The 10,378-nt window shown below is 43.5% G+C and overlaps 1 protein-coding gene across 6 annotated transcripts; it reads left to right on the top strand.

Moving 5' to 3' along the window:
* The first annotated feature begins 167 nt into the window (after positions 1-167).
* On the top strand, positions 168-9,594 carry kif3b (kinesin family member 3B). Of its 6 annotated transcripts, none has more exons than XM_028994680.1 (9): positions 168-310; positions 1,910-3,419; positions 3,708-3,809; positions 5,194-5,316; positions 5,625-5,743; positions 6,034-6,150; positions 6,988-7,093; positions 7,176-7,393; positions 7,472-9,594. In XM_028994680.1, the coding sequence occupies exons 2-9, from the start codon at positions 2,013-2,015 to the stop codon at positions 7,575-7,577; spliced, it is 2,298 nt and encodes a 765-aa protein (XP_028850513.1). In that variant the 5' UTR covers positions 168-310; positions 1,910-2,012; the 3' UTR covers positions 7,578-9,594. The 6 variants fall into 6 exon arrangements, 4 of the variants coding, with proteins under 4 accessions (XP_028850513.1, XP_028850516.1, XP_028850515.1 ...); XM_028994683.1 differs by lacking the exon at positions 168-310 and adding an exon at positions 476-660; XM_028994682.1 differs by lacking the exon at positions 168-310 and adding an exon at positions 656-765.
* Positions 9,595-10,378: the final 784 nt, after the last annotated feature.

The following is a 10,378-nucleotide window of genomic DNA, read 5'->3' as shown; positions in this document are numbered from 1 at the left end:
TCGAAGTGGATCAAAATATACATTTCCACCTTATCTGACCCACGACATGTATTCCTATTTATTGTTGTGGCTCTTTGCCGAGTTTGCGCACCTATCGGCTTGCGTTTTGATCGGTTTGAATGCGTGTAATACGCGCACCTGGCAACACGGCGCGCAGCGGTACTGGATGCTGGAAGGAGGGCGGTAATGGCTGCCTGACTCGGGGTGCTGGATTTCGGGTACTTATCTCTGAATCAGGGATCTACACTTGGCAGCGGGTCCAGCTGCTTTGGCAGCTCTTTCGCACGCCGACCCTACCTCTTCCTTCTCCGTAAGCGGTCTTTTTTCCCCTTTTCTTTTTAAAGTTGATTTTAAGTGCTGAGGCGTTTAACATCTTGCGGGATATTTGGTTGTGATCTATTTGTTTTGCCGTTGCTAAGCCCCCCTCCCGATCCTCCTGCCCTGCGGCTTATTAGCCTGCTAACTTAGCATCGACTGGCTTATTTGCCACGGGCGCAACGCCGAAGATGGACGGACGTTTGGAAACGTCAACTGTTTCCTAATGAAATGTTGTCCGTGCGGCAGCTAAGCTAACGTCGGGTCGCTAGCAGCAGCTAGCCAGGTGTTCAGACATTTCATCCCTCTCACGGGACGATGCTGCTCGTCATCCTCGCGGTCAAGGTTAATAATTCTAAAAATAAAACTCTGGGTTAGGGTGGGGATTTCGGGTATCGTTTCGGGACCTGTCGGAGAACCTTGACGGGGGAGCACGTCGTCGCACGACCGGTAAATTGAGCCGAGATGTACTGCCGAGGTTTTTTATTTTTTTTAGCCTCCGTCGAGCTCCACGACATCCGCTTTATTTGCTGGTACCTGAGATAATGGCGTCTGACCTCGATCAGGAAAATGGAACGTGACCCCAGAAATATTCATTTCTGTCTGATGAGTCTCAACTTGCCTCCTGGCAATGTGGACCGCATCATTTATTGATCTGGGCTGAACGATAAGAATAATTTATGCTGGTTTGATTTCAAGAACAAAAAAAAGAAGAAATGTTGGCCAACGAGGTTGCATGGTGCCCATCGGTGATAAATGCATGTGAGGGTCAAGCCAGCTCTGGATGTGTAGAGGTTATACAGATCAGTGGTTCTCAAATGGAGATCATTCAATGTGTTTTCTTTATTTTCATGACCATTTACATTGGTAGATTCTCACTGAAAGCATCAAAACTATGAATGAACACATGTGGAGTTATGTACTTAACAAAAAAGGTGAAATAACTGAAAACATGTTTTATATTCTAGTTTCTTCAAAATAGACACCCTTTGCTCTGATTACTGCTTTGAACACTCTTGGCATTCTCTCGGTGAGCTTCAAGAGGACGTCATCTGAAATGGTTCTCCAACAGTCTTGAAGGAGTTCCCAGAGGTGTTTAGCACTTGTTGGCCCCTTTGCCTTCACTCTGTGGTCCAGCTCGCCCCAAACCATCTCGACTGGGTTCAGGTCCGGTGACTGTGGAGGCCAGATCTCCACTTTTTGTAAGGTACATAACTCCACATGTGTTCATTCGTAGTTTTGATGCCTTCAGTGAGAATCTACCAACGTAAATGCTCATGAAAATAAATGATAAGGTGTGTCCAAACTTTTGGCCTGTACTGTTTATATTAAATATTTGTAATAGTACTTAACAATACTAATTATATTTAATGTTGAGAGGGGGTGGCCTTAAAATATTTCTTGCCCCTAAGGGGTCTACCGACTTAGATTAAGTTTTATGTAACAACCATTGAGTTGTATGTAATAACATAATTGTCTGAATTAATTCAAAGGTTAATTTAAACAAAAATATTGTATTAAATAAATAGGTTGTAGAGCTTTGCATTGCTTGTCTGCAGCCAGGATGAACTCTTTCATTGAATTTTTCTTCTAGGCACTGATGCTGGTGGCTTTATCACTGTGACAACCGCCCCAAATACTTGAAGCACATACGCCCGAACCAGCAGACTTGTGAGGTGTTCGTGTTCTCAGTCACCATGTCCAAAAGCAAGAGCTCGGAGACCGTGAAGGTGGTGGTGCGATGCCGACCGATGAACGAGAAGGAGCGCGCAGCCAACTACGAGAGGGTGGTGTCCGTGGATGTGAAGCTGGGCCAGGTGTCAGTGAGGAACCCCAAAACCTCCTCTCACGAGCTCCCTAAAGTATTCACCTTTGACTCGGTCTATGACTGGAGCTCCAAGCAGGTGGATCTCTATGATGAGACCTTCAGGCCCTTGGTTGATTCGGTCCTGCAAGGGTTCAATGGGACCATTTTTGCTTATGGTCAGACAGGCACTGGGAAAACCTACACCATGGAGGGGGTCCGGAATGATCCTGAGAGGAGAGGCGTCATCCCCAACTCATTTGAACACATCTTCACCCACATCTCTCGCTCACAGAACCAACAATATCTGGTCAGGGCCTCGTATCTGGAGATCTACCAAGAGGAGATCAGGGACCTGCTGTCCAAGGACCAGTCCCGTCGTCTAGATCTCAAGGAGAGGCCTGACACGGGCGTTTATGTGAAGGACCTTTCCTCGTTCGTCACTAAGAGCGTACGGGAGATTGAGCACGTCATGAACCTGGGCAACCAGAACCGCTCTGTGGGTGCCACCAACATGAACGAGCACAGCTCCCGCTCGCACGCCATCTTTGTCATCACCATAGAGTGCAGTGAACTTGGCGTCGATGGCGAGAACCACATCCGTGTCGGCAAGCTGAACCTTGTAGACCTGGCCGGCAGTGAACGGCAGACCAAGACCGGAGCTCAGGGGGAGCGTCTCAAGGAGGCGACCAAGATCAACCTGTCCCTCTCAGCCCTGGGCAACGTCATCTCTGCCCTGGTGGACTGCAGGAACACCCACATACCTTACCGTGACTCAAAACTCACCCGCCTTCTCCAGGACTCGCTGGGGGGCAACGCCCGAACGGTCATGGTGGCCAACATTGGGCCGGCGTCCTACAATGTGGAGGAGACCCTGACCACCCTGAGGTATTCAAACCGGGCAAAGAACATCAAGAATAAACCCCGCATAAATGAAGACCCCAAGGACGCCCTGCTCAGGCAGTTCCAGGAGGAGATTGCCCGCCTGAAAGAACAGCTTGAGAAAAGGTCTGGGAGGAAGAAGAAGAAAAGACAAAGAAGGAGAGTTGGGGAGAGCGGCGAGGAATTTGTGGAAGATGGCGAGGAGGAGGACGACGAAGATGAAGAGGATGAGGACAAGTCCGGGGCGGATTACTGGAAGGAGCAGCAGGAGAAGCTGGAGAAGGAGAGGAGAGCGATCATGGAAGATCGTAGTCTAGTAGCAGAGGACAAACAGCGCCTCCTGAAAGAGAAGGAGAAGAAGATGGATGACATGCGCAAGGAGAAGGATGCCAGTGAGCTGCTGGCGGCCAAAGTCAAGGTAAAGGGGGAATGTTGACCTGTAATCTGAGCTGGTTAGTTTACTAATGTTAGCCTGTAAACTAACTCTGCTTCTGTTCGCTGAGCAGAGCGTTTTTACCATTTATGGTCTAGTTTGTGTTCAGAGTCTAAATTTAGTCTGTTTATGGAAAATGTCTCTCTCTTGCTTTTTTTTTTTTTTTTTTAGCATGATATTATGCTATTTCACCTTGAGTGTGCGTTCACCGTGTTAGAATTGTTCTCGAGACTCTAACCCAGGGTAATAAAAGTTTCTGTCTGTGTCTCCCAGGCGATGGAAAGTAAACTCTTGGTTGGCGGGAAGAACATTGTGGATCATACCAACGAACAGCAGAGGATTCTGGATCTGAAACGACAAGAAATAGCTGAGCAGGTTGGGCATTTCCCACTGACCTATAATAGATGAATTAAGGCAGGATCAAACTAGGGCTGCACGATTTTGGGATAAAGACATATTGCGATTATTGAGATCAATATTGCGATATGCGATTGCGATATGATAAAGGACACTTGCTTGTATATCAATGAAAAGTCGCATACAAATTACTAATAGTGAAATGTTTAATTTCAAAGTGAAACATACAAACTACTTATAACAACCTGAAATGCCCAGTGCTTTCAAAATACAATATTCTACTAAATTAATCACAAAAACCCTTTTACATTACAGTCAAATGACAAACCCTGGTAAGGCTAAACAACTGTTTTGATTATATTTGGCCAATCCCGTATTATATACGTTTAACCAAAACGTTGTTTGGAGGCTGACTTGAACTCAGGGATGCATAGCTTTGCTAGCTTAGCTAAGGTTAAGATTTGTAAACTGAGGTGAATTTCTTTAGGAAACCTTCAAAGTTTGAGAAAAGTTAACTAAACAGCTAAGAACAGTCTAAATAGTTAATGCCTACGTTTAGCCAAAACGTTGTTTGGAGGCTGACTTGAACACAGGAATGCATAACTTCGCTAGCTTAGCCTATCTTAGCTAAGGTTAAGACTTATAAAACGGGATTTTTTTTAATGACAAATATATTCAAAACAATTGTCCAGCCTTACCTATGAAATGTAATCCCCGGGATCTGGTTTGGAGCATACAGCGGTTTGTACAGCCCCAAGCAGCACAAGAGTGAGGCATTTTTATGCACTTCTTTCCATAGACATGTATATGCTTCACGCCACAGCAGAGCCTCTCGCAATATGGCGGCGACGTTGACGTACGATGCAGCGCGTCATGCGGCGTCTACCCATATGTCTCCGAATCAAAAGTCATGTGACCAAATACGTCACATCCGACTGAAGTGAGACTTCAGTCAGCTCACAAACCGGATCGGATATGTTGCTGATTTAATCCATGTACTAATCATTTAAATCGCAGGTTTTGCATTCATGTAATCGCACAGACTGACATCGCGATTACGATTGCGATTAGATTAATCATGCAGCACTAGAGCAAACTGTTCTGAATGGCGTCACACAATTTTTAGGGACACAAATCTAACAGTGTATGAAACACAGTCCACCGCTGTGTTACAGTATTGTGTCAAGCTGAAATTGAATTTTTCAATATGCTCATGTATGAATTTAATTCCACTTTCCTTTAACCAATCTTTGGGTATTAACTGTGTAATAACTAACAATATACAAAAAGTGTACAACTTTGTAGACTTGCCCAGACATTTTCTTATTGCCTATTGTTAGTTATTACACAGTTATTGCAATCACAATGCTCTGATAGGAATTGTGTGTGTGTGCACATGCAGAAACGGCGGGAAAGGGAGATGCAGCAGCAGGTGGAGTGTCAGGATGAGGAGACCCTGGAGCTGAAAGAGACCTACAGCTCATTGCAGCAGGAAGTGGACATCAAAACAAAGAAACTGAAAAAGGCAAGTTTGAGCACATATAAACACATTTACCTCATTCTTTATTCTTTCTTTGCTTTTTATCAGCCGTGCCCAGGTTTGTAGGCCAAGCCTGGCAGTGCTCATTATCTCTTCAATAATTGGCCCATTTCCTGAAGTGAGCTCATGTTTGCACATGACTGGACTTGACTCATTTGCTTCTGCATGGCTATATTTCTGTAGGGAAGTTTTTTTTTTTTCTCACTCTGTTATGATTTTTCTCCTCACATCTCCATCCGTCATCCCATTTATTTCACCCTGTCTCTCATTTAACCTTCTCTCTGTCTTTTCAGCTCTTTGCAAAGCTGCAGGCTGTGAAGTCGGAGATCCAGGATATTCAGGATGCGCATATTAAGGAGAGACAAGAGCTGGGCCAGACTCAGAATGAGCTGACCAGAGAGCTCAAACTAAAGTATGCAAACTCTTCAGTCCCAGTGGATTTAAAAAAACATAAAAAATAAACTATTTTTTTTTCATTTGCATATTTGACTAGTGTAGATTAATAGGCTTGGATTTTTCATTAGTGATTCTCTATTACCCTTTTTATATTATATATTTATATTTAAATTATTTTGATTGCCTGACACAACCTAATAGTTCAGCTTTTTTTCTTATTCTCTGATATATATATATATACACACACACACACACATATATTATATAAAATTTTTTATTTATTTATTTTTTCTTTTTCTCTGTCAGGACACTGATAATGGAAAACTTCATTCCACTGGAGGAGAAGACAAAGACTGAGAACAGGGCCTTCTTTGATGAAGAGGATGATACCTGGAAGCTGCGCCCCATTACCCGTATTGAGGAGTAAGTTAGGAGCGATTGCTGGGAGGATGAGCAGCTGACCCAGCAGAGGGCAGCAAAATTTATATCTGATCTGATAAGTGGTTGAAGAGAAAATGGATGCAAATATAAACCCAAACAAATTCTGTTAAACGACTGTAAAACACATAAAAAGATAAAGATTGAATTTAAGGTCATAAAAAGATTTTGTGTATTAGTCCTTAAATGTCACTGTGTAATCTATACTGCTACCGTTGCATCCCTTCCAGAAAAAGCAGGTCCTTTCCCAGGACTGTAATGTTATCCTGGCTCACTGCAAGATATTAAATTCAAAGAATGCCAGAGAGGCTTCATTTATTTCTAGATTTCTTATTTATTTTCCTTTCAACTTTTTACTATTCTTAAAGTGCTATCATTGAAAATCCCTTTACTGGGACCCAATCTGCAAATAATAACCCAGAACTCAACCTTCTGCATATTAACCTTCTGGTATATTATTAAATATACACATCAGCCGTATTTAATCTGTATTCTCTAAAAATGATTCTTTCCAGCTTGCATTTGCACAGATGTTCAAACATATAGTGGAAGTACATTCCACCACCTAGGAGCCATGACATCTAGAAGAGTCTAGATGAATGCTTCCCTAGTTCCTGAGCACTTGGAGGCAGACCAGCCAGAAATGAGTAACAGTAGACCAGTTTGGAGATGATTGGACAAGTATCTGTAATGTTCCATAGAAGGAATAGACATGAGCGAGAAAGGTTGGAAATGTAAGATGTCAGAAAAGGAATTGTCCATGGTTCATTTCATTTATAATTTAGGCTTGCATCTCATTTTTATCACTAACATCTCTTGCAGTGATCAAAGGATGATGACAAGGCCGGTGTCAGCGGTGGGCTACAGGAGGCCATTGAGTCAGCATGCTCGGCTGGCCATGATGATGCAAGCTGACATCAGATACAGAGTATGGCTCAGCTTTGCTACCTCCTCTTCGATTTCAGTGTCCATGTTATGCTATATCATTTTCCCCTTATTGTCATTCTCAGGCTGAGAACATCATGATGTTAGAGCTGGACATGCCCATTCGGACCACCAAGGAGTACGAGGGCCCGGTTATTGCACCCAAAGTGGCAGCCGCGCTGGAAGATGCCCTGAGGGACGAAGATGAGATCCAGGTGGATGCTGGCGGCTTGCACAGCAGCTTGGGGCTCAGCCCCACTGGGGCTCCTGTTATTGGGGGCCCAACCAAGAAGCCCAAGTCTGGGTGAGAGATCTGATTCTTTGTAATAGAACCCGTGAACTTTTTTGGTTATATCATTTATATTTTTTCATTTCTCCCCAGTCGGCCGAAAACTGGCAAGAAGTCGAGTACCCCAACCTCTGCACACAGCCCTTCCGGCTCAGGGCACCCTCTCTACCCACAATCCCGTGGGCTTGTGCCAAAGTGAACCACCCACCTCCCTGAACCTCTGGGAACCCCAACAAGTCCTGAGGCATGAGACCACCCCCCACTTTCTGTTAACATGTCCAGAGTTCAGGATTTAGCTTCCGGCAGTAGATTCTTCAGTTCTGTAAACTGGCCAGCCATGTCCGTGACCAATTCCGGAACGTTCTCCTAGGACCTCGCGATGCATCGTAACACTAACAATGCAAGACTGAAAATGAAAAGAATTCTTGATCAACAAACTGAAGATCACAGCTGGCCTCCTGTATGTCAGGCAACTGTGTGATGTCATCACTGTGATTACAGTGATGTTGCACGAGAGGTCAGGGGTCCTGCCCTGTCCGACGTGTGGACTGTAACCGGTGTCAGGTGCCAGGTCTACATCTTCATTCCTGATTGGTATAGCAGTTTTTCTGCCATGGGTTTCGGTACTACTGAACCACATGTTTCCTCTGTGTGTGTGTCTGTGTGAGAGAGAGTGTGTATGAAACACAGACTTTGATTTTGTTCCTTTTATGGACTTAAGTTAGGGCAGCTGGTTCTGACAGTTTGTCAGACACATGCTCTCTCTTTCCCTCTGTGTGTTTCAGTGGACCATAACCCTTGGTAATTGACTGTGCGAGATACTTTCTATGCCGGCAGTCTGTAGACTCCGTTTTGCTTGAAGCACCTGAATGGAAGGTCGGATTGATGGATTGGGACTTTTAAAAAAAAAAATTTTTTTTTTTAAGTGCAACACTATACCAAAAACAGCAGGTATCCAGGGTGCCTTAGATTCCCCAAAGCTTTACCAACAATGTGAGGAAGAGGCTGAGAGAATTTCAGACTCCCCTGGGTCTTAGTGTCCCAATACTTTAAATTTGACTGCAAACAGCCATTGGTGACAGGGAAAAAAACAATTGAATGTTGAACTCTATTTAATGGCTGCATATTCACTGCATATTGTGAATGTTCATCCACTTCCAGTTTGCTGCCATTGAGTTCAGCTATTTGAGTAAAGAAAACATAGAGCCCTTCTCAGAAAATGCTGTAGATTTTACCCACATATCCATCGTCTGCCTGAAGACTTTATATACACCACTGGTCAACTCGGTCTCCTTTGTGCCTGAATGGTGTCTGTCGTGGGGCAGACTCCATCTGTGCTACACCACCGGTCTCATAACTCAGCCTTGCTGCCTTTGTCACTAAATGCTGTCCATTTCAGTCACGCTCTATCCTATCCAGTCCTGTCCTGTCCGTACCAGCCTGGGCACTGCCATGGCTTGCTGCTATTATAGGTTCCTTTGACCCCATTGTCTGTCTGTCTGTGTGTGTGTGTGTGTGTCACTTTAGCAGTTATGAAAGAGATTCATTATTATTGCAAGACCATCTATGTCCATATATGTACAGGTAAATATAGATATGTTTTGTTAAATAGATTTTCTTTTATTTTTGGATTTTTTTTTTTTTTTATTATTTATGGTTAAGTACAAATGTATTTTTGTGTTTTCTCTCATATTCATACATTTCCTTGTACTCCGGCAGTACTTGCAATAGTATTTAAGAATATTGCATTTTTACAGCTTCAAATTGATGGAAATGCACACTTTCTGGTTTATATGTCATGCCTGGTGAGAATGATTGATTTTATTGCACATGAAAAACTTTTTAATAGATACTGTATAAAGGCTTGATCAGCACATACTATATAAAAGCCCTTTTGATCAAGCAGCCTCTGTTGGACCACAAAAAGCTGAACACTACCTTACTCAGCATGTTATGAGTTTTACAAACTATTGCAGATTATTCGGTGTGGTCACCAAAATGTGAAATGTGTCTTATATCCGATTAATTTTATGTAGTCACGACCACTGAACCCAAACTAATGTCTTAATCAAGTTTAATGAGAGTTTCAGGACAGAAGCTCAGTTTACGGATTACTGTTCATTGCGCTGTTTTGTTGTCAGGTTTCATTACTGCTTGTCATGTTTGGCCCACTTGGGAATGCAGAGGTTCACAATGCCATCTTCTTCCTTTTATAGTTATTAAAAGAATATGTATTAATATTAAGTGGTGGTGTTTGTGTGTGTTTTTCCCCTTCTCATTAATTAACAGTCAATGTTTTGTTGCCATTCACACTGCACTCTACCCTTATTGGAGGAGTGGGTGGTATGTCTATGGATGCACGACCCTGTTTAACAGGACTAGGCTGTTTAGGATAGCGTGTGATGGGTTCCTACAGGTCAGGGAATTTCAGTAAAACTTACAGTAAATTTCCACAGCGCGAGTCGAGTGAATTTGATCGTCTGGGTCCCATTCAGGGAATTTATAACATAGTGTAGTAGCCAAAACCTGATGTGAAAGCGATTAGTTGTCACATGTGACACAGCACTCAGTGCACACAGTGAGCAGTGGGCAGCCATGACAGGCGCACGGGGAGCAGTGTGTGGGGACGGTGATTTGCTCAGTGGCACCTTGGCGGCTCGGGATTGGAACCGGAAACCTTCTGATTACAAGTCAGCTTAGGCCACCACTGCCCCAGAAGATAATGTAACAAGGACACAGTGTAGGGGTAACACACACAAGCCAGAAAGTCACAGGTTATTGTGCTCAAAACCTCTCCCGCTTTAAATTTGTGCAACTTTTTAGAATGCAAAACACACTTGATAACTTGCCAAACATGCCAGACAAGTGCAAATTTCAAGATATTTGGCCTGTAAATGAAGAATTTATCCAATAAAACATGAAGAGGATGTCAGAGATGGAGTTGAGGTTTTGGTCTGTTCCATTCAACACGCCAAGCTTATATTCAACAATGACGTAAAT

Source organism: Denticeps clupeoides, chromosome 10 (genome assembly GCF_900700375.1).
Source record: "Denticeps clupeoides chromosome 10, fDenClu1.1, whole genome shotgun sequence".
NCBI lineage: Eukaryota > Metazoa > Chordata > Actinopteri > Clupeiformes > Denticipitidae > Denticeps > Denticeps clupeoides.
This window is presented reverse-complemented; position numbering and strand designations above follow the sequence as displayed.

Excerpts from the sequence above, each read along its gene's own strand:
- kif3b (XM_028994680.1), top strand. The coding sequence starts at position 2,013 with ATGTCCAAAAGCAAGAGCTCGGAGACCGTGAAGGTGGTGGTGCGATGC. Across the intron at positions 3,420-3,707 it reads TGCTGGCGGCCAAAGTCAAG|GCGATGGAAAGTAAACTCTT; the intron begins GTAAAGGGGGAA and ends TGTGTCTCCCAG. Across the intron at positions 6,151-6,987 it reads CCCATTACCCGTATTGAGGA|TGATCAAAGGATGATGACAA; the intron begins GTAAGTTAGGAG and ends CATCTCTTGCAG.